The sequence below is a fragment of the Coccidioides posadasii genome, chromosome 1, assembly GCF_018416015.2.
Source record: "Coccidioides posadasii str. Silveira chromosome 1, complete sequence".
Taxonomy (NCBI): Eukaryota; Fungi; Ascomycota; class Eurotiomycetes; order Onygenales; family Onygenaceae; genus Coccidioides; species Coccidioides posadasii.
In genome coordinates, this window is record NC_089407.1 from 7,085,908 (window position 1) to 7,107,357 (window position 21,450).

The following is a 21,450-nucleotide window of genomic DNA, read 5'->3' on the forward strand; positions in this document are numbered from 1 at the left end:
AGCTTATGGCATGTGAGTCAAACACTCGCTTGTGACAATTGTGGTACCAAATCACCAGCAAACTGTGACCCTGATCCTGTCCTGTGACCAGCGGTTCAGCCAGAGAAGCCAACAAATGCCACATGTCCCCCTTACGGGACAGGCCAATTTCGCATCAGAGTGTCACAGAGACCGGTTTGTCGCAATGCAGGACAGAGAAAACTGCCCCAAACAGCAAATGAGAGGAAGACCAAATCCCCGCCTTGAGGCCGCGCGTTCTCACTAACGGCCTAGATCTGCCGTTCAAAGCCGGGTTTCACCTCAGCTGGCTGGAGAGGGGGCACAGTACGCCTTGCGAGGCTCACTTCCCCCAGCCAACACATGGCTTGAATCCCACCCTCAGTAATTCTCATCATGATCCAAACATGATGCATAATGGTGTCTCAGGCACAGAAAGGCAAAGTGCTTGCGAGGCACTATTGCCAGTGGCAGGCCATCCCAGTCATAAGACCATCCAGTGCAATTGCCAGCATGTTTTGTAGCTAACAGTGACCCACCAATTCCTGCAGAAGGACCAGGGATGGCAGGTTGCAATGCAGTAGAGATCAATAATGGGCAACACCTATGAATAGAACCAGAGCTCCAAGACAACAAATTCACCCATGGAGCTTGTTGACATTGAACACCAAAAAGTGATGGAAAAAGGAAACTAATCAAGAACAGAAATCATTGCCAGCTGTGACCAGCAAAGCATCCCATTTTGGACCCCAGACTGTCAAAAAAGATTCTCAGAGAGACAGAAAAGTGGAAAAGAAGACCAGGGCTGGAATTTGCCCAGCTGTAGCTGCACCATTGCATATGAAACTGAGGGTGGGGGCCAAGGAGAGAGGACACAGAGACAGGCAAGAGGAAGCAGCAAGAAAAGAGAGGAAAATAGGGATGATGAAGGAAAGGTGGTCAAGTGGTGGGAGGAGGGCAGTTTATATAGTTGCGAAAGCAGCGATATGCGCCTTGCCCGATTTGGGCGACGCTAAACTATATTAGGCAACCCCCATGATACGGTATACCTCCGTACGGAGTACGGGAACCTACGAGGGATTAAGCTCCAAATCTCTTAAATCTGCAATAAGTAAAAATTAATTAGAATCTAGATCTGCAAATTGAGGAGAAACTAGAACCACTAAACTCAACAGTTCCAAGAAATGAGTTGTGTGATAGTCATGAAGAGAAAGAAATCTATCTTTTGCCGAAGGGATTCTGGGTAGAGAGTCAAAAACTTATGACGGATGGTATATTTGGCTACATCCCTAGTGTCAAATTCACTTTCTCACAACCCTTCCTTTGTTGTGAAGCTCAGAAATTACCTACATGCACTGCCCAAGGAAATAGACAACCTCTGGTCTGCATACCAGAAACAGCCAGACTAGAAGAAAGAAGCTGGTTCAACCCCTGAAACCCAGATCACTTTAAACAAGGCTAATTTGACGGACTGCAACTTCACATAATTGAACTTGGTCATTCAATGATGACAGCCTGGTAAACAAATGATCCTGTGAAGTTTAGCCCACCTAATATGGAATTAGATTGTACTGGAGGCTAAAGCGTCAAGGCTGCATTTCATAGTTTGCAGTTCCAACATAAATGAATTTTCAGTCTTTGAGTTACCAGGCTTCTTCTTCCCCCTTGTATTCGGGGAGATGCTGGTTAGAGGTTCTTTTATGGATGCTCGCCCAAAATCGACTATCATGGGATGACGGCATACATTGTTCCACAAGATGTTCCGCGGCTCAGCATCCCCGTGAAGAACTCCATGGCTATGAATCACCTGAAGTGAGTGCTGGATCATGCTAGAAATCGAGCTGTCGACCTTGAGATTCTTAGTCAAAGATCCACCCGCCCAGCTGAGAAGGAGCATGTGGGTATATCTTCCCCCATCGTAGTAGTACGGGTATTTTGGATGGAGTGCAATGGCACCCAGGCAGACCGGAACATGACGGCCCTGAATGGTTTGTAGCTTGTAGTACACTTGTTGTTCGTGCAGCAAGGCCGCATGATTCTCGTACCGTGCTCCCTTGGCCACTAAAGTGAACCCATGGGAAGAGAGCCGTACTTTGAATAGCGCACCATAGCTACCAGACTTGTAGAGTGGACAGCAGTCAGCATCATCACCGCGATCGATGGCAAGCTGCTTTTGAATGAGGCTTGAGAAATTGCGGGAGGGAATAGGCTTTCCACAATGGTCCTGAAAATTCGGGCATGACCGATCAAGACGACCTCCGTCCCTCAGCCCAAGAAGACATTTCTGGGAGCAGTATGGACGATCGCGTATGCCCATCACCGTGCCTGTCTTGGTTCTGGCGCCACCGCGCCCACCGCGCCCACTACGACCCCGATGCTGGTCCTGCCCGCGAATGCTGGTTTGAGTCGGTTGGTCCTGAGAGCCCCTTCCGCGAGCTCTCAATGCGGGTGAGGGGGAATCTGGGGGGGGAGGAGATGGTGATCTATCAGTTGGCTGATTCTCTGTTGGCCGGCATGACCGGAGTTTCATATGAAACGGAGGCAGCTTGCCCTTCCTACCGCGGTAAATGGGGGAGAGAACATTGCGCTTTTTTAGCCTTTTGGGGCTTGGAGTCTGCTCAAGGACCTCTGCATACTCAACTGGCCAGACACCAAGCTTCGTCACCGCATCATGCCACTCCTGAGATGGAGATGGAGCAGCCAACGCCAGTAGGGTAAATGCAATTACCCGTGCAACTGCAGTACACTCAAAATCCTCTTCATAACCCTCCCGAACATCCTGATTTGGCACACACAGGGCGTATTGAACAATGGAAGGGTCCTCAGGGATATGAAGGAAAATAAACACCTCTCCAGTGCACACATAGCCATTTCGCACGCCCTTGCCAACCATGTACGAGAAAAGCTGGGTGATCACAACTGTGACAAGACGTCTTGAATAAAATTCGGTGGTGTTTTCTTCCTTATCAATCACATCTCGCGCTGGTTGAATCTCCCCAGACAGTCCAGTCATGATCTCATCACATGTGAGCTTGTGTGGTGCTTTGTATTCAATGGCAATTGCTGGAACATCTCCATCATCTCCGCGTCTATACACACAGAATCTGTCTGCCTGGCCAATCAGTGGTGTATTCTCTTCGTCTTGCCTGCAGGGCCTGCTTTTACCGGCGGATGGGTTGGGCTCGATGGACAGCTTCTCCATTTGATCCTCTAGCGATGGGCCCTGCTTAGAGACTCCGAGATTGATGTGGCTTTCAAATGTCACTGATCCCGCCAGCCGGAGCTCTCGTCTCAATGAATCATTCTTGTAAACCTCATCCACAACCAACTGCACGTGGTTTTCCACTGTATCACGCTCGTAATATCGAAGGTCCATCTCCGCAGTAATAGGTTTTGTTGTTTTGAGAACATAATCCAACTGATGAGAAGAAGGGAATTGTCTCATGGACATGAATGAAGGGTGCTGATGAAACACATTCCAAATGGAAGACTGCTGTTCCAGGAATCCCTCCCAAGGGATGATTCGCGAAGGATAATAGCGTCGCGTGGCTTTTGCTGTTCCCCCTTGTGTAGTTTCTGTGGGATCAGTTACAATGTTAATAGCCAGTGAGAGATCATGACAGTTCCAAATATATGCACGTAAATCTGTCAAGGTCAAGGACGCTTCGGCGGCTTCTCGTCGTCGTTGCTCTTCCTCTCGTCGTCGCTGCTCTTCCTCTCGTCGTCGCTGCTCTTCCTCTCGTCGTCGCTGCTCTTCCTCTCGTCGTCGCTCCTCTTCCTCTCGTCGCCGTTGCTCCTCGGATGCTCGAGCTTCAGCTCGTTGTCGGCGCTGTCTTTCTTCTTCAAGCTGTTTTCTCAGCTGCGCCAGATCATCCATAGTGGTGGGAGTTCTCGCTTGAGTATCGACAACCAAAATACTCCGTACATAAACACTCTTTAGCATTCACGAGAGTTCCCAGCGTGGAAATTGGTCAACAAACAACCCCACACTTGGCAGCGCTAAAGGCTTGGCATGGGTCAAATCTTTTTTTTGCCTTCAGCGGTCGTAACACTTGACCTAAAAGGGAAGCTGTATACTCCGTACAGAGGTCTCTGTTACTGAAGGCGACTTGGATGCGCAACACTAGGATTACAACCTTGTTGTTGAGGTGGCGAATATTTAAAATCAGAGCAAATCTGTCGTATGAAAGTTTCCCGTGTCATCGATGTCCAGAGCTTCGTGGAGCAATGGTAGAAAGAAAGCAGGCAGGTCAAAGTGGCTGTGGGTTGATGATTGTCAAGAGTTCAGAGTACGGAGTATTTATGGAGACTAAAATTATTAAGTTTTGAATATACTTTCTTTCTCTACGGAGTATACGGAGTATATTTCCTCAATTTACATACATTTCCTAATTTTCTACCCCGTATATGCATATGGAAATATATGATGGCTTGCTGGATACTGAATCAATAAGAAAAGGTTGAGTTGATCAACCAGAATCTTCATCAAAAGCATTGCTTGGTCAAAGCCCATTGATGTTGCCCTTGCTCATAATCAATGTCTTCCTGAAGGGCGATGAGCTCCCATCAATTTTCTGTTTAATATGATCTAGCCATTGTTTTTTGTTCTCGCGGGCTGACTTCAGGGCCTCAACTAACCCCAACAGCTCCCAAGCTGCTGTTTGGTGGGGGTCAAGCTCTTGAAAGACATCAGGGTGCTGGGCTCTGGTGGTGTCAATGGACTTTATAAGAGATTCAACCCATGTATGGAAGTTGCGAGGGACTCGACCTTTTTCTTGGGAGCTGAATGAATTTCTGGCTGGATCCTCTCCAGTGCGCATTTTCTGCTCGGAAAATATTCGATTGTAACCTTGTGATGCTTGATTTTGTCGGCTTTCCTCTGAATCTCATTCAATCTCTGGATGAGCCCAAACTCAAGTTTCACCGATGACAGTAAGGTTCAATTGCGGAGGGAGCGAGATTGTGAGTAGGTGACGGTTTTGTCGCCTTGCTATTGGCATCTAACTTGAGGTATGCCAGCTTTTTAAGGTGGGAGGCTTCGAATCCGCATCATCCAGCTCAAAGGTTTCCATAAAGAGTGTCCGGAATCGTCCCTTGAGAGGTTGCGTGGGGGGTCCGGAAGGGTGAGTGTAGGAAAGGCTAGCGAAATCAAATGGGAGTTTAAATTAGAGAAGAGCGCTGAAGTCAAATTGACCTTATGATAGGAAACGAGAATTCCAAGTGGACAGAAGATGGCCGGGTGGAACTGAATTCCCCAAGACGCCTGGATTGTGACCATGCTGAATTGTGTTGGTACTACCCTTCAAGCATGTTTATTCTTTCTTTCGCTCTTATCTCATTTGCTTCGTTTTAATCCTCCTCGACTGTTTGATTTTGAAATCTTGAGTAGAGTGATGGAATGCAGTGATAGCTCTGAGGTGTTCGTTTGCAGATAAAAATGACATCGTGAGATTTGTTTGTAAGACCCGATTGCATTAGTCAAAATAGAAGAGAGGGCATAAGTTAGGGCATCAAAATTTGCCGGGGAGATGGGTGAAGTGGCAGCACGAAAATGCTATAGATATCAGCATCGAAGATGTGCCAGACTGCGGATATACGTCGAATATGACATGCATACCTTATGTGAATATCGATAGTCTCAGCAGGCTCCATCATATCCATCAAGAGCCGTAAGAATAATTTGGAAGAGGGACCGGGAAGCTTTTAGGAGAAAAAAAAAAGGACCTTTTAAACATTTTCCAACTTGTAAACCTCGTACCCAGGCTCCTCATACGGATGAGCATTTCGCAACTCATCCACTGCCTTTAACATGGTTTCTCTCCCTAAGCAGAGGACTTCGACTCTCATCTCTTCCACTTTCTCAATAGCCCCCACCTTACCGATGTTCGGGTTCGCGCCATCACCAGGAAGGAATTGGCCTGTCCCCAGTGACTGGAAACATGCTTTACTGTATTTGCCTTTGGGATAACTGCCTGCACCGGCAGCAAACACTGCTTCCTTGCAGACCTCGACGTGTGAAAGGGGAACGAAGAAGACCAGCTTGTATTTCGGGGCAGGGGACGGAGGTTGCGAGGACATTCTCTGTCCCGGAGATCCAGAGGGTCGTTGGAACATTGGAAAGAAAGGCTTGTGAAGTGCTGGAATGACAGGACGACACAATCTTGCCTGCTGAATTATGCTGTGTCGAAGATAGGATCGAAGTAGCATATTCTCCGTCATCTCAACGACCATTGTCACGAAATGTCACCGTCGGGCCTTTGAGCGTCGTCGGTTGGCGGCGCGTGGGTGATGACATAAGTTTGAATTCGCTATCCTCTTATTGGCCGCTGTCGACCCTCTCCAACCTTCAATTATCGGCCACCCGCTATTATCACTATCTCAGGATCATAGAGCGAACCATTGCGGTCCCAATTGATTGCAAGGACGTAAGGAGCCTGCCCTTTTTTTCTCTTTTTTTTTGAGGCGATTTACTCTTGCTCTTGTTCATATTCCATCGGAATGACCTCTAAACTTTTACCATTCACTCTTCGGCAATGCCGCCAATCCTTTCGACACATTCCCGTGCGACAGTGTCGTCAATTCACTGCTGCTACCCCAGTTCTCAGCGACATTCTGGCAGTAGTAAGTCTCATAGCTTCCTAGTCGGCTTTGCCGATTACTTAGAAGAGAATAGCAGCCTAACAGGAGATTCAATTAGCACCGAAACACGCCAGAGAACAACCCTAGTATCCCCTTCAAATTCTCCGAACAAAATCTCAAAGTGATCGATGAAATCCTCAAAAGATATCCCCCACAATACAAAAAGGCTGCTGTTATGCCACTTTTGGATCTCGGTCAACGACAGCTGGGCTGGACAAGCATTAGTGTGATGAACGAGGTCGCGCGGATCCTGGAGATGCCTCCGATGCGAGTCTACGAAGTTGCCACATTCTATACGATGTATAACCGGGAACCTGTGGGAAAATACTTCGTTCAAATTTGCACCACTGTAAGGAGTCCAATTTAAAATCTTTGCGTCGGGCTATTAATCCTTTTACCAGACCCCGTGCCAACTTGGCGGCTGCGGAAGCGACAAAATCGTGGAAGCCATCACAAAACACCTCGGGGTCTCTTCCCATGGCCAGACAACACCGGATAAGCTCTTCACTGTCCTGGAAGTTGAATGCCTGGGTGCCTGCGTTAACGCGCCAATGGTCCAAATCAACGACGACTACTACGAAGATCTTACTCCCGAAACCGCCGTTCAATTACTCAATGCTCTCAAGGAGTCCGCTCTAGCCGGAGAGAGTGGGAAGAAGGTCAATATCCCCTCTCCGGGACCGATGAGTGGAAGAGAATCCTGTGAGAATAGCGCTGGATTGACTAGCTTGACGAGCCCGCTGTGGAGCACGGAGACGCTGAGAAAGGACGGGGAGTTATAGATAAGTGTGCTTATGCTGAGTTTGGTACATGGGATAGAATCGGCTGGGCATAACATGCCATCATTTTTCTGCTATTGTATAGTAGTCCTTGTCCAAAACTTTTTTTCATTACTTCATTCTTATTATCTTTTTCGTTTTGATAAATCTATTTCACCGTGGATTTCGACTCCGGGAATGGTGCGACGGAGAGTCGAAGATGATCCGATAGTCATACCTTGCCAACATTGCTCCTCGCCGCCGCGTGGAGGCAGCCACGATATGCCTAGATATATGACCGGAACTAATGAAGCGGAAAGGTGAAGGTAATCGACCGTAGCAATTGTATTTGAAACTATCAAAACGACTTGCTTCCGTAGGGCAAAAGCCTTTGAAGCTTCTAGAGAAACCGACTGCAAGATTAAAGCCAGGGAACAAAAGAAAAAAAAGAATCGCATCATGATCCAATCTTCTTATTCTTCATCAATTCCTTCATCAATTCCGTCGTCGAAAAGCGCAGCATTACTGCCCTCCAAAGGATAGCCTCTCCAGTCGGCCGCATCAGCGTCCTGGATCTCATTTTTCAGAAGAGAAACGAATATCTTATCTCGCTTCACCAAGCATTCTCGCCTGCGGCGCTCGAAGATATTTACTTCAACTGTCTTTAACGCCAAAAAATGGTAGATGTGCACATGTTTTTGCTGCCCATATCTGCGAGATCTTCCCATGGCTTGGGACATGCCGGACTCATAATCATACTGTGATCGAGCGATCAGCGGGTGAAAGAAGACGATATGGTTTGCAGCTTGGAGGTTTCTGATGTAGTGTGTTAGCTGAGATCCACTAAAATGGCATATATTTTAGCAAGAAGGGATCAACTGTGGATCTTACAAGCCTGACGCTGTAACGTCTCCGAGAGCGAGTATAAGGGCCTTGCTTTTAACCTCCTCTGTTCCATTTTGAAAATCGGCCAAAGATTTTCCTGCAGAACGGTCCTTTGCTATGATGGTGATGTGCCGGATACCCGCCTTTCCCAGAGCTTTAGACACTGCTGTTACTAAATCCGTGAACTGAATGAAAATTAAAACCTGGTCGTCTTCCGGAATTCTGCTTGTGTCCTGAAGAAGCTTGACTAGCTCGCCGATCTTGCTTCCTCCAAATTCAGTCCAGGAATCATCCGGCGATTGAGGTACTTCCCCTTTAAAGTCGCCGCCAGGAATGACTCTATACCCTTCCAGAGTTGCAGTGCAACCATCACACTTGCAGTCGCCTTTTCTTCTCCGCAAAATAAGGCATGCTCCGCATAAACTGTGACCGCACTCGCCCAAAATATATATCAGATTTCGGTCATACTCTGTTTTACAGCAGTAATGGCAGTAGTAGGCAGCATTGTGGGCCGACGTTTGGAAATATCGAACGGCCTGAAAGACTCTCGAAGCTCGGGTTCGAGTACGAGTCTCGGCGATGAGTCGACGAATACTGTCATTACAGTTGTTTAGATCTTGGACGGTAGCTTTCTCGGTAGCTGGGAATTCCGGTCGGCTTTCTCTGGAGTCCTTTTTCTTCTATTGCGGTATGAGTCTAATTGTGATCGTGATGCGCTTTTGGATTTCGTAGTAACTTACCGAAGCAACATAAAAGCTTTCTCCATCTGATTCCTTTGAGTTGACCTTCGCAAAGTCAAGACATTTCCGAATTATTCTTCTCACCAAATTATCTCCCAACTCACCAGCCCCAATATTCGTCTCGATGAGGTTTAGAGTCTTATCGAAGTGGTTCCTCACATCGTCATCTAGCTTGGATCTCAGCCAAAGTGCTTGTCTGAATTTCGTTTGCAGATCAGCTGCTAGATCCCTTAGTTCTTTGTAGCGGACATCTAAAATGGTATTGCCGGTGCCCAGTTTCTTTTGATCTGGGACAGCTGCTGCACTATTGGCTGGAGCTCTATCGTCATAAACAAAGATATCCTCGAGAGAAAACAGGGAACATCGCTTCACAAGTGCTTCTTCGGGGCTGTCGCTATCGCCTATGATCTGGTTTAATCGAGCCACTTCAGCGGTATCATATAACCCTCGTCCTTGTTTCCGAGTCCTCAGATTCTGGGACATAACCTGTACGAACAGTTCAATGTAGAGCGCGCGTTCGGCGGGAGAAAGGACTACTTCGCAAATATGCTCGGTAAAAGGAATCTCGCCAATTTCTGGTTCGTTCTATACAAGGTCAGTTTCGTTCACTTCACTCTCACCAAATCCATACCTTTCTCATAAATCTGTCAAGAAAATTTTGAGCCATATCGTGTCGTCTTTTATGCCACGCAGCACTGCGACGCGTAATGAAAGGTTGGAATTGTTCAACTTCTAGTAACTATTAGCTTAGACTTAAGAAGCAAAAGAGAAGTTAGTACCTGTTCTGTCTCTCTGAATTGCCCTCAGTCTTTCGTTATCTGTTCGCCTGCAGTCGTCCTCATCGATTCCTAGATTGATTCCAAGGAATGGAGAGAAGGATTTCACATCAGCGAAGTCATTCAAAGGGGGCGTGCCAGAGAGGATCCATTTGCTTCTTGCAGGAATCGCAAGCACGGTAGAGTAAGTCCTTTCTTTCGAGTAAGTGAATTCATCAATGACTAAGCGGTTGAATTCAAACATGTGAACGAAAGGACAGCGGACGCGTTTCCAGTCGTATTTGGCGTCTTGAAGATGGAACGCCTTGTCAGCTGCTTCGGCGTCACCTTGGCTGTCAACTGCGGGCTCCGCTTTCACCTTTTTGGGCTGCTGGCCTTGTCTGGAACCTGGGCCAGCATCTGCACTGGGTTTATTTTCGTCATCCTGTCTTTTTCGTTTTCCAGCCTTAGGAGCAGGTACTGGGGTGGAGGCTTTCGTGGACCCCTCGTCCTCACCTTGAATGTTTGTTGCCTTTGACCTGTCTTCTGCATCCATTTTACTTTTCTTTGCCATGTGATCCTGGAGCTTTTGGCCCTTAAGCCTTTTCGATGGATTGTACTTCGAAAATATAGCGTCAATTCGCAGCTGGACATTCTTCTCCTTGATACTACCGAGCACGTCAAGTCCCCCTTGGGTCCGCAAGAGACGTAGATGATTGTGAATACCATTCACAGCATCTCGGAGCCACTCGTCGAAAACACGTCCCTCTGCCTTTGGGACTTCAGGTACGGCACCAAACAGTCGCATTAGCTCGTAATAATGAACACCCCGGAAGATTGACGCAGATGTCAATACAATATCTGCCTTCTCGATCTCTGTAATATCTAAAGGACGAAGTGCAACGATAGTCTTGATTTGCAGTACGCGATATTTCGAGCCCAAAAACTTGTCAATCTCCCTCAGCCACTGATCAAACAAGTGATATGGAACAACAATCAAAGTTGCCTTGATGGCGATTGGTCCATCTCGGCTGTCAGGAACAGTTCTCAAGTCATTTTCAAACTGTGCGTCAATCAAACCAAGCGAAATTGCCGTTTTGCCATATCCGACATCATCGCCCAAAATTCCGCCTCGCACTAGCTTTTCAACGGTAGCTTTGCCTTCCGCACGCCAGTTGATTACCGGCAGCAACGCTTCGACTACTTCTTCTTCTTCGAAAGGCTGAAGCTCTGGGCTTTCCTGTGCCCGCATCCAGGTCAAGGATCGCAGCTGTTCTGGCCGGAGGCTGTACTTTTTAAAGCCGGGTGGCTGGATATTTTCAACGTCATCTTTATTGTTTGTTTCGACAAGCTTTGGAAGTCGTTGACGTACGAATCCTGCTATATCAATGCACAAACGCCAGTTTAACGACGGCTCCGTAGAGGCGCGAGGCAGATTTCCAATTGCTTGATGGAGAAGAGTAAGAAAATTCAAACAGATCCGCAACTGCAAATATGAGTCCTCACTCAGGGAGGCGAATCCAAGAAATGGCGCTGGGCGATTTTTGACACTTCGTTCGTAGGCAGTTGCATCCTCAGGGTGCTCGAATGCGCAAATCCGGTCCTTTTCATTTAGGGCCCAGGTTAGTCGCGGCTTCAATGGAGCACAGAGCAAGCAATCCAACCGGGAGCCAAGTCGTGCAAGATCCACCGGTATCCACTCAGAAAACTGATCAACAGAGACGGCTTTTGTTAACAGCCACGCAAATTTCCGAAGAAATATCGGAGATTCCATGAGGTTTGAACATTTCCAAGCGCCGGGACTCCAATTTAATTCTTCAGAAGTGGCAGGAACTGAACAGTTGAAAATGGGAGCATACGCATCTTGGCAGTTGAATCGGCAGATCCCATACATACCATCGTGGTCTAGTATGTGGTAAATAGGAGAAGCCGAAGGAAGATAAGCACTCAGGGATGTGTTTGGGGATTTGATCCACCTGCGGAACCAGGCTTTGACGGTCTGAGATTCTTGTCCTAATTCAAACGCATCCCAGTCTGGCTGTAGTTGAGCGATAACTTCTCGCGTCTGGCCGAGATCTAATCGAGTGTAGTCAGTGGCTAACACCCAAGAATCCAGTTGTTCGGGACCGAGTTCAGTCGGGTCAACAAAGAAAAAAAGGGGCTGCTCAGAACCACCAGATATTTTTTTGTGAAGACTACCGAAAGGTCCACCGCAATCTTGCAAAAGCTCGTACTGACCTCGTATTTCAATGCCTAGGCTGGAGATGACTTCATCACTGCAATCGATGTCAAGGCGGCTCCAGACCTTCTTGTCTCGGAATTCTTTGTCAGTCAGGCCAACTCTCGCACCCAGCGAATCGACGTAAGGCCCACAGCCAGTAATGAAAAGGGAACAGTCAGAACTAATTGGGGCGGCGACATGCCACTCGCCATTAAGGAGCGAGTTAGACGGGGCCATACGGGCTATAGGGTGCGAAAGGATCTGGCGTAGAGGAGAATTGCTGGGTTCATGTTTGCCGGGTAACGCAAAGAAGAGCCATTCAGCACTTGTCGACGAACATACCAGTTTTAGCAACGAATGAGTTCCTTCGTACGTGACAGTCCATGAACGCTGTCGGCTGATACCGCTGAATCGTAGTTCCTCCCCGAGAGCGAGGCTTACGGTGCCCATAAAAGCTTTCCAAGCAGACAGGACTTCCTTCGATGTCCACGGCTCTCGGAACTGTTCGAATAATTCCTGGGTAAGGCCCTTCAGTTGCAAACGCATTGGGAAGTTCATTTTGATGTAGATCTCAAAGTCAATTGGAGCGATTCGTACAGCTAACTGCTTTTCTGGAATTGGTTCATAGACATGACTCGGATTCCGACCACACCTGACGCACGCTGTGTGGTTGCACTTGGAGCACTTGAGCATGTCTCTCCTTCTGGTTCCACTTTGTCCCTCACAAAAACAAAGTCTGCAGCTTCGATGCCCCTTAGAAAGAAGATCCTTTATCGGCTCCGATGCGATTGCAGATAGCTCTACAGAAACATCGCGCATCGGACAATCTTGACGCACAGAATGTGGAAGTGAGACACAATGTGGTGTCTCAGGTTCGTGTACACGAGGCGGGCCGGGTAGCAACGCCTTGTGTCCCGCTATTAACGCACATAGAATTGCTGCGCCAACCACAGGTGAGCTCATCGCGTTCCCCGCCAGGTCATGAAGATCACGCTGGCTTTCACTACTCAGCAATAGTCTGTCGGTGGGAATGCCCTGGAGAGCTAAAGCTTCTATACCGAGAAGTGGTCCGCCACGCGTGCTGATAAAGTGTTGGCCACGAGGGGTCAAACAACCTGATATACCGGAAGCGCGCTGATCAAGTTCTCGATCCAAGCCCTGCGAAAGGTCGATCACACGGCTAAATCTATGTAAGTAAATGAAAACAACTGCACATCAAGAGATAGACTTACCACTTTGACATGAAATCCGATTTACGCACTATGGCTCGCAAGAAGTTGACGTCAAGAGTATCCCAAACTCGCTCCGTCTGGGTTTTCGTCCAGCCATGCCAATAGAAATCCGGCATTTGACAAGTGCCATTGTCCTGCCATCTCGTAAGAGGCCGTTTATCCCCCAGCCCATTCTCCATTCTGTACCCAAGATGGCGGGCCTTGTATCGTGTCCAGTCGACCGCTTGGCGATCTTTCCCCACATGGACAGATATATCATTAATTCCAACACGCAGGCGAGGATCGTCGTGCTTAAGTAGAAAATGCGTGACGGGGGAGCTCGCTGGACGTTGGAAGCTTTTCATCATTCGAGCAAGCAATGATGTCTTTGCACCTTTTTTTGTGGGTGGTTCCGTTTCAAGTTTTCTCTGGTCAATGCAAAGTAAATAGCCTCTTTCTCGGGTCTGTGGAAGGTAAAAGTTTTTTGTGTCAATGAACGCATGGTATGCGTTGTAGTCAATCTTTTGGTAGATCTCCATAATTTTTGCCCAAGGAGCACTATGAACATTCTCGAGAATAACCAGCGGCGGTCTGCAGCGCTTTACGTATTGAAGAATGGGGAAGAAAGTGTGACCTGATTCACCCATGTCTTCTAGAGACTTCTTGTGTGCGTTTAATTGCGAGAAATCAACGCAGGAGAAACCGGCAACCAGAAGATCGAGGTTGGTTGGAACCTTGCGCATCGATCCGAAAGCGGTGGTGCTGAGATATTGTTAGCCTGCTGTACATTACCTCGGAGGCCTCATAACCTACGCTTCGTCGTTGACAAGCTCATTAACATCCCTGAAGAGAATGGCCGGTGAGAAATTTCTCTGGATGTAGGACTGCTTGAATGGCTCGATCTCCGCGCTGAACAAATGGTGCAAATGGAATGATCTACCGAACAGCCGTTTGAAGCCTACAAAGCAGTCAGCAAAACGCGTTTCGAAAAAAGGGATAACGAGCTTCTTACTATCAGCAATCATGTCTAACGCAAGGAGAGGGGCTTCCGTGCCAGAGCACATCGTCGCAACCCGCAGCTCTCGACTTCCGATATGGCTCAGAAAGCTGTCAAAGCCATTCTTTTCAGCCTTAGCAACGAGATCATCGAAGATATCTTCGATTCTGCTAATAGGCGGTAGGGATTGATCAAGACCGCGCTTGGGCTTAGGGATTGGCATGACGGTATAAGTCCCACGAAGCACCTCAGGGGGCATAGTTTCAATGTGATATTTCACACGTTCGAGGACCTGTCCATCTTTTGAGCCTGCTTTGGCGACGTGTTTTGAAGATCCCTCTTCGGCGACTGCATCATCTTTGTCGGATTCAAGGCCTTCGATATCGCCTTCTGAATCCACTTCGTCGCTCAAGGTGGGACCGGCCACATGGCCCTCAGGTTCGGAGTCGAACTCCGATTCCTGCTCACTTCGGCGGGTAATATCTGGATAACTCTCCATCTTAGTAATAAGTTTGATTGAATCAGGAGCAAGAAGGCCAGGAGTCTAGGGTTGTTATGCGCTACTTGATAGCAGAATAAGAAATACGGCGAAAAATGGGAAATATAACCAAGAGAAGCAGAGAAGATGGAGAACGACTTTTGGCAAATGAAAAATTTGATAGATGGCTGAGAGGATGAGGATGGAGGTAGCAATGTTTGGTATAAATGGGACTAGTCTGCATCGCATCGTTGCTGTGCGCCCTTTTTTTGTTTTGGCAGGGTTGCAACGGGAAAATCTGGAAATCTCCTTCACAAGGCAAAGCCTATCAAAAAAAGCAAGTTCTCAAAGGTTGTTGTCCAAAATTCATTATCAGACACTCTTTGCTAGAGGAGAATATGGGCAATGATCAAATTCCAAGAGGTTCAAGCCAGCCAACACCCATGGGCGTACCTTTTCGCCAAGCTAAATCTCGCTGGGGCACATTAGCGACATATCCGGCTAAAGGAATCGTGGAGTTGTTACCTCTCAAAACCTTTCCCTATGGGCCTACCGGGGCCCCAAGGGCATCACAGGGGCAGAAGCACCCCCAAGGTCAACGACCCAGAGAAAGCTTAGCAACTGGTGATATGCGGCCCTATTCGCCTGCTAACTTATGCACGAATGAAATCGTTTGAAACCTCGAAGGGACGAACCCAAAAGAATTCGTCGACAAGCAACAGGGGACATATCACAGTGCCACGGATGCCGGGAACCTCAGGACCACAAAAAGCCAGTCGCATAGACGCCATCAACGATGGCAATGCCGTTGAGGCACCAGGCCCAAGGACATAGCTTGTCCCCGAAGCTGGAGGGGAGAGAGCTAGAAAGCAATTGGAAACCGAGGCCGGACAACCTGAAATGCCATTTTACCGCAAGGGTAAAACAACATGGCCAACCGTCGCCAGGTTTGGCGATTGATGATGCTTTCTGGCTCTGAGTGAAGAAATTCCAAAAAGAAGAAACAATGCAGGCTAATTTCCCCCCTCTCCTTATATACTGTGAATCTGAGTTGAGGTTTGGAACTACGCTAAACCGAATCCAGAAATTCGCTATCACGTGAAGTGTAAGGCCCCTGAGGTTTACAGTGGGAAGTCAGGTCAAGCATCAACTACCGAAATAGCAGATCTAATGCTACAGGTGACATGGAGTTCGGCAAAGTATGCATTTTGAATTGGGTATGGTCGACATTTGCTTCCTATCTCTGCACATTTCCCACCTCCTGTAAGAGTAAGAGGTGGATTCCACACAGCGGACTGGTTTCTGAAGGGAAAAGAAGAGAACAGAATATTCCCAGTTCCTATAAAATACATATGCTAGAACAAGATCGCTAGGCCTACGTAGGAAAATGAGAGCATTCAAGCGAATAAACAAACTTCCCTGCAGGCAGTAACCATTCAACGCCAAATCCGAGCCGAGCACTGTTCACATATCCATGCCATTTATTTTGTACTCCAGTTCCCAAGGTCATCAATCCCATATGAAAAATGTGAAAATCCCCTTCATTTGATCACTTCCTCACAAGATATATCATCACTATCTCATTCCTCCTTGCAGTAACTGTTGTCGCAAGAGCATTATTTGACTCCGTTCCGCGGGGGGCAGAGCATCAATGGTGGCCTGTGGCATGCTCAAAACTTGTTGCAAGAGCTCTTCTTGTCCTGGTATCTGAGCTTGCAATGGTGGTTGGGTTTGGGGTTGAGGCTGGGGTGGTGGTGGTGGAGCGAATGGGGTACTATGGATGGGTGGAGTGGATACCTGGCCTGGAATCGGAGGATATGGCTGGAATTGTGGTGGAATATGGGAGGCTGGCTGAGCCTGTGGAGCTGGAGGTTGAGGTGTTGTAGCCTGTTCAACGACAGCCCCAAGGGTACTGTAATCAACCAGGTTCATGAGCAGAAGCGCTTGGAATATAGCGTAAGCAAGCTGCGGCGCCTGTCTCAAAAGCTCGGTGGCCCGAGCTGGATCGGCCACAACTAATGATTTCATTTGCGAGAGAACATCGAGCAGCTGAGGCGCAGGAAGCGTTGATAAGGTCTGGGAGATCGCATTCGGACATGTGAGATTCGGAGGCAAGTCGGTACCTGGCGGAAGAGATGGCAATAGAGGAGCTTGTCCCTGGTATCCTGGTTGTCCATCTTGGCCTGCTGCGCTCGCTTGACCCTGTTGCGAGTAGTCAAGAGGCACGGAGTCTTTCTCGTTGTTATGTGGCCAGTCAACCCTTATTTTGCGACCCATAATTTCATAATCGTTCAAGTTTCGAACCGCCGAAGCCGCGGCATCTGCATCTGCAAAGTCTGCAAAGCCGTATCCTTTTGGCTTTCCCGTTTCGGGGTTTACCATCAACCTGAACTTCGTGACGGTGCCAGCAGAGCTGAGAATGTCTTTAACCTGTTCTTCAGTGAGAGCTACACATCCAGTCAGCGAGTTTCATGGACATAATATCAACTCATGGATCCCCAAGCTTACTGTAGGGGATATTCCCTAGGAAAACGCTTTTCCCAGTCCTCTCTGGCGCCATCTTGAAGCAGGAGACCTGAGGGATGGTCGCTATCGATCGCGAGAATAGGGAGCAAATATAACGAGCTATCTCAATTCAAACCCAAATAGAAAGCATCAAAAATAGCTTTCCGGCCCGGTAAAATTATTTTTTTCGTCGCAAATTAACAGTAACTGGGCATTGGATCTATTTTCCGTCATCGTCTACGGTGTTGATGCTCAAAAGGCAGCTGAACCGAACCTTTCCTAAAGAAGACTAGCCTCACTGATCTCCAGTTTTGAAGAACATCACGGCAGCTCATCGTGTCTTACCATTTACAGGGAATCAAATTCCTGCTTTTCTCTATCCCTTTTGAAATAATGGCAGATCCTCGTGAAACTTGGCAAAGATTGCAAACCGCTCTGCAGCAGCGGGGACGGGGAGCAGGATTCGGTGGATTCCCGGGAGGCAGACCAGGCCGAGCATTTGGGGGAATTGGAGCGTTGGTAGCGCTGGGTCTTGGAGGATACGTGATATCGAATTCCCTATTTAACGGTCAGTAGACATTTCGAATCTCGGTGGGTGGCATAGCTGATTTGCTAATTTTGTCCTAGTTGACGGTGGTCACCGCGCGATCAAGTATACGAGAATAGGTGGTGTGAAGAAAGAGATCTACAATGAAGGTACTTTCAAATTGTCCCTGTGCACAGGAGCTATCTCATGCTAAAATGGCCTGAAGGAACACATCTACGTATCCCGTGGTTCGAGACGCCCATCATCTACGATGTCCGCGCAAAACCCCGCAATGTTGCTTCTCTCACTGGAACCAAAGATTTGCAGATGGTGAACATTACCTGTCGTGTGCTCTCACGGCCGCGGGTTGATGCACTGCCCCAAATCTACCGTACCCTTGGGACAGATTTCGATGAGAGAGTCCTCCCATCCATTGTTAACGAAGTTCTTAAGAGCGTTGTAGCCCAATTCAACGCCAGCCAACTTATCACCCAACGTGAGAATGTTGCCAGACTCGTCCGTGATAATCTTGCCAGACGTGCTGCTCGCTTCAATATCCTTCTCGATGATGTTTCGTTGACGGTAAGCACTCGCACTCTTTCATTCACAGATAAATGTCTCATTCGATTATTTCTTTTTTAGCATCTTGCGTTCTCGCCAGAATTTACTGCAGCCGTCGAAGCCAAGCAAGTCGCACAGCAAGAGGCTCAACGAGCCGCTTTCCTCGTTGACAAAGCCCGACAAGAGAAACAAGCCACTATCGTCCGCGCACAGGGTGAAGCCCGCTCCGCCCAACTTATCGGCGAGGCCATCAAGAAGAGCAGAAGCTACGTCGAACTCAGGAAAATCGAGAACGCCCGCAACATTGCCCAGATCCTTCAAGAAGCTGGTGGACGAAATAAATTGTATTTGGATACTGAAGGATTAGGGTTGAATGTCAATGCCGGTGCTGATGGTGCCGATAAGTCTTAAGCATAGCAAATGCTCTACTTTGGTGGACATGGTAAAGAGCATTTCTCATCTTAGAGGTTTCATGATTAAATAATGTTTCTTTTCAAGAGGGAGCTTGAAGTGAGGGATGTCCTCATTAGGAAGCAAAATGTATAACTATCTGTGTACTCTTGCATCTGGTTTGTTTTGTAAGGTTTTCACAAAATCATCACTCTCCAATGTTTATGTTATTTGTTCCATTCTTGCTACCTATGAATAGTTGAACTCTATTTACACCTGTTGTGGACACACACTTATCATCAACCATCCCATATTTCGATACAGCTAGGGCGATATTTCGCAGAAGCGGATATAATAGTATTTACACTATTCATCAGCTCACAGTATAATGAAAAAGTACATGCTTGAATATCCTGCCTAGCATGAGATAAACCAAGCCTGGAAAAGGATGGCAGAAAATAACAAAACAAGAAAGAGACCGGCAAATCCATAAAAGGTGGGGGGCATAACACATCAGAAGAATCGAAGTACAGATGGAGACTCGCTCAAGCAAAGCAAGCTGGAAAGTATCGTGCGTAAGTGTACCAAATTGTTTCTTGTCTATCCACAGCCGCGATGGCCCTAGCTTAGTCGAGGTTCACTCAGTCATTTAGATGAGCAGATTGAGGTTGGGAATTGTAGGGTTGACTTCGATAATAGCTGGACCAGCAAGGATGGTACTCTCCACAAGGGTTCCTCTAGCCGCGGTTCTGGTGAGGAAGACGAATGATTGTCCGGAAATTTGTCGTGGGATACGTCCAGAGTAGAAACCGCCAGAGAAAACTCCGGGAATACTGATGATATCGAAGCCACTGACGAAAGTGATAAAGAAGACAGGCGGAATGACAATGCCACGGCCGATGACGAATCTTGAGAGAGTGTTAACACCGAAGAGGCTACCACCTCTTGGGCTCAACGAGGGGAATGCAGTGAACGGAAGAGCAGGATTTCCACGAGGACAAGAGACGATAAAAGCACTAGCAAGACTGAAGATGGCGTTGGGATTAATGGCGGTGCCAGCAATGTTTGCCGATGCAATCAGGTTCAAGGAGTTGCGGAAAAGGGATTGGTGCACTCCTTCGGCAGCAAGGATAGCACCAGCAGCACCGAGGAAATCTTTGTTGGAGATCAGAGGCGCTCCACCAAGGTAAGCGGAGACACCGATGCCCTCAAGAACAGATGCAAGGCCAACGAAGGAGCGGACATCTGTGAATGGGAAGTTGTAGCGACATGCCGAAACTGGTCGGACGCCAAGGCCAGTGAGTGCCCTCTGCAGGAACACCACGTGGGACGCTTCATCCCTCGCAACAAACTGCAACTGATTAAAAAAGCTGACAGGGAAACCGGCGCGGATGAAATCAGCCCGAGTGAAGCGGGATAGACCCTGCCTATAGAAAACGCTTTCAAGATGCTCAAGCTATTCACCTTGTCAGCGGTTTGGTTCCATATAGGCTCAATGGGGAAAAAGCACTTACCGTGAGAGCAAACTGAAGGACGTCAACATCGGTCACACGAGTAGTGCTTCGGTTTGTATTCGGGGCGATACTCGTGGTATTACGAGCCTCCAAGGGCAGAGCGAGAATGCTCGGGGCGCAAAGCGCCGTGAAAACGGTGGTAAGCAGGGCAAACTTCATGATTAAGAATCAAACAAAAGAAGGAATGACAACCGGGTCAATGAATGAAGTAAATAATGTTTTGGTTTAAAAAAAAATGAGTATTTGATTAAGCAGATGGGGACCAGCGCACCATACGAATGGAACTGAGTGAGCGACTTTGAAGTTTGACTGTGGCTTGAAGAAAAAAGACGGTTATGGAGGGCGGATCATTCCCTTAAATCGACTTCCACCAGCTCCAGGAGCCTGAAGTAATCTGCATAGCTCTCAACGTCAAAGTTATGCAGGACGCTTCCAAGGAGAAACTTGTAAGAGGTGTCCCTAGCATGAGACATGAATTCACTGGCATTTTTCCCATTTCCGCGTGTATCTGCGACGTAAAACGTAGCTGTCATAGGATGCCAAGAGCAGAGAGGAATGATGGCAACCAGCTCAAGCACCCCAGGCCAACGCATTGAAGTCACAACTCGATATATTTGGTAGTTCAGACGCACTGAAACTTGCGGTGGGAATCCTGGAAAGGCCATACTAGCCCAAAGAAGGCCAACTGGGTCCAGAAAAGGAAATAGACCTGCGACGAGGCCTGTTTCGTTGACCCTCATTGGGAAAAGCAAGCATCAAGTCTCTGCTCTCACGAACTTTGGTCGGTGCTTTAGATGCTAATAGCCATGATCCTGGAGAAATGACTGCGGGCGTACACCTTCCCGATGTTCGTCAGCACGCTCTCAAAGCGCACTGACCTATGAATCTCCCTTCAAACTGATGGCGGGTGGAAGTGGCCATTGCTGCTTCCACTTCATCCGTCTGAGAAGAGCATCAAGTAATCACCGTGTCAGCAAGGCCGTAGAGGAAAAGACCGTTAGCTTGCGTGATTCCACTGACTCGACACCATCATTGCAGCTATAGCCCAGTTTCAGCCACATTTGCATGGAGCCAGCGCGTCTTTGTGCAATTTGGTAAGAACTGGGTGGTGTTGTAAGAGTAGGGTTTCACCTTGTGTCTTTCGAGAGGAGCTTGAGACATGAACGCATGAATTTGAGCCACGGGACCGGCCCCAAAATACCTCCGTTTGAGATGCAACAGTGACACCGTCGCCCGTTCCCGGCGTAAGAGTCGTCCCTCTTGGGCAAACCTG

The 21,450-nt window shown here is 47.9% G+C and overlaps 8 protein-coding genes across 8 annotated transcripts; 2 read left to right on the top strand and 6 right to left on the bottom strand.

The window, feature by feature from the left end:
• Nucleotides 1-1,558: 1,558 nt before the first annotated feature.
• D8B26_002124 (uncharacterized protein) lies at nucleotides 1,559-3,874 on the bottom strand (the record flags this gene model as incomplete). Its single annotated transcript, XM_003066062.2, has 1 exon — nucleotides 1,559-3,874. One exon carries the CDS (start codon nucleotides 3,872-3,874, stop codon nucleotides 1,559-1,561), a length of 2,316 nt encoding a protein of 771 aa, XP_003066108.2.
• Nucleotides 3,875-5,009: 1,135 nt separating this feature from the next.
• D8B26_002125 (uncharacterized protein) lies at nucleotides 5,010-6,243 on the bottom strand. The gene is made up of 2 exons (XM_003066063.2): nucleotides 5,615-6,243; nucleotides 5,010-5,551 (listed from the first exon to the last, which is right to left on the bottom strand). The coding sequence occupies exon 1, from the start codon at nucleotides 6,226-6,228 to the stop codon at nucleotides 5,725-5,727; it is 504 nt and encodes a 167-aa protein (XP_003066109.2). The 5' UTR covers nucleotides 6,229-6,243; the 3' UTR covers nucleotides 5,010-5,551; nucleotides 5,615-5,724.
• Nucleotides 6,244-6,415: 172 nt separating this feature from the next.
• NUO24 (NADH:ubiquinone oxidoreductase 24) lies at nucleotides 6,416-7,533 on the top strand. Its single transcript, XM_003066064.2, has 3 exons — nucleotides 6,416-6,618; nucleotides 6,695-6,985; nucleotides 7,038-7,533. Exons 1-3 carry the CDS (start codon nucleotides 6,496-6,498, stop codon nucleotides 7,416-7,418), a joined length of 795 nt encoding a protein of 264 aa, XP_003066110.1. The 5' UTR covers nucleotides 6,416-6,495; the 3' UTR covers nucleotides 7,419-7,533.
• A 334-nt stretch (nucleotides 7,534-7,867) lies between these two features.
• On the bottom strand, nucleotides 7,868-15,465 carry D8B26_002127 (uncharacterized protein; the record flags this gene model as incomplete). Its single annotated transcript, XM_003066065.2, has 10 exons — nucleotides 15,207-15,465; nucleotides 15,135-15,156; nucleotides 14,219-14,686; nucleotides 14,020-14,164; nucleotides 13,228-13,968; nucleotides 9,799-13,175; nucleotides 9,651-9,751; nucleotides 9,020-9,604; nucleotides 8,286-8,959; nucleotides 7,868-8,210 (listed from the first exon to the last, which is right to left on the bottom strand). Exons 3-10 carry the CDS (start codon nucleotides 14,460-14,462, stop codon nucleotides 7,868-7,870), a joined length of 6,210 nt encoding a protein of 2,069 aa, XP_003066111.2. The 5' UTR covers nucleotides 14,463-14,686; nucleotides 15,135-15,156; nucleotides 15,207-15,465.
• Nucleotides 15,466-16,043: 578 nt separating this feature from the next.
• Nucleotides 16,044-17,373, bottom strand: D8B26_002128 (uncharacterized protein). Its single transcript, XM_003066066.2, has 2 exons — nucleotides 17,190-17,373; nucleotides 16,044-17,128 (listed from the first exon to the last, which is right to left on the bottom strand). Exons 1-2 carry the CDS (start codon nucleotides 17,239-17,241, stop codon nucleotides 16,257-16,259), a joined length of 924 nt encoding a protein of 307 aa, XP_003066112.2. The 5' UTR covers nucleotides 17,242-17,373; the 3' UTR covers nucleotides 16,044-16,256.
• Nucleotides 17,374-17,537: 164 nt separating this feature from the next.
• On the top strand, nucleotides 17,538-18,982 carry PHB2 (Prohibitin-2, subunit of the prohibitin complex (Phb1p-Phb2p)). The gene is made up of 4 exons (XM_003066067.2): nucleotides 17,538-17,754; nucleotides 17,814-17,882; nucleotides 17,939-18,294; nucleotides 18,355-18,982. Exons 1-4 carry the CDS (start codon nucleotides 17,580-17,582, stop codon nucleotides 18,682-18,684), a joined length of 930 nt encoding a protein of 309 aa, XP_003066113.1. The 5' UTR covers nucleotides 17,538-17,579; the 3' UTR covers nucleotides 18,685-18,982.
• Nucleotides 18,983-19,312: 330 nt separating this feature from the next.
• D8B26_002130 (uncharacterized protein) lies at nucleotides 19,313-20,336 on the bottom strand (the record flags this gene model as incomplete). The annotated part of the gene is made up of 2 exons (XM_003066068.1): nucleotides 19,313-20,119; nucleotides 20,178-20,336. 2 exons carry the CDS (start codon nucleotides 20,334-20,336, stop codon nucleotides 19,313-19,315), a joined length of 966 nt encoding a protein of 321 aa, XP_003066114.1.
• Nucleotides 20,337-20,429: 93 nt separating this feature from the next.
• D8B26_002131 (uncharacterized protein) lies at nucleotides 20,430-21,400 on the bottom strand. The gene is made up of 2 exons (XM_066123733.1): nucleotides 21,198-21,400; nucleotides 20,430-21,119 (listed from the first exon to the last, which is right to left on the bottom strand). Exon 2 carries the CDS (start codon nucleotides 20,915-20,917, stop codon nucleotides 20,525-20,527), a length of 393 nt encoding a protein of 130 aa, XP_065979808.1. The 5' UTR covers nucleotides 20,918-21,119; nucleotides 21,198-21,400; the 3' UTR covers nucleotides 20,430-20,524.
• Between the last annotated feature and the right edge of the window lie 50 nt (nucleotides 21,401-21,450).

Bases quoted from the DNA above. Each gene is read 5' to 3' on its own strand.
- NUO24 (XM_003066064.2), top strand. From the start codon at position 6,496: ATGACCTCTAAACTTTTACCATTCACTCTTCGGCAATGCCGCCAATCC. The intron at 6,619-6,694 runs GTAAGTCTCATA...AGATTCAATTAG, and splicing joins TCAGCGACATTCTGGCAGTA to CACCGAAACACGCCAGAGAA. The intron at 6,986-7,037 runs GTAAGGAGTCCA...TCCTTTTACCAG, and splicing joins TCGTTCAAATTTGCACCACT to ACCCCGTGCCAACTTGGCGG.
- D8B26_002131 (XM_066123733.1), bottom strand. From the start codon at position 20,917: ATGAGGGTCAACGAAACAGGCCTCGTCGCAGGTCTATTTCCTTTTCTG.
- D8B26_002125 (XM_003066063.2), bottom strand. From the start codon at position 6,228: ATGGTCGTTGAGATGACGGAGAATATGCTACTTCGATCCTATCTTCGA.
- D8B26_002128 (XM_003066066.2), bottom strand. From the start codon at position 17,241: ATGGCGCCAGAGAGGACTGGGAAAAGCGTTTTCCTAGGGAATATCCCC. The intron at 17,129-17,189 runs GTAAGCTTGGGG...CTGGATGTGTAG, and splicing joins CCTAGGGAATATCCCCTACA to CTCTCACTGAAGAACAGGTT.
- PHB2 (XM_003066067.2), top strand. From the start codon at position 17,580: ATGGCAGATCCTCGTGAAACTTGGCAAAGATTGCAAACCGCTCTGCAG. The intron at 17,755-17,813 runs GTCAGTAGACAT...ATTTTGTCCTAG, and splicing joins ATCGAATTCCCTATTTAACG to TTGACGGTGGTCACCGCGCG. The intron at 17,883-17,938 runs GTACTTTCAAAT...AATGGCCTGAAG, and splicing joins GAAAGAGATCTACAATGAAG to GAACACATCTACGTATCCCG.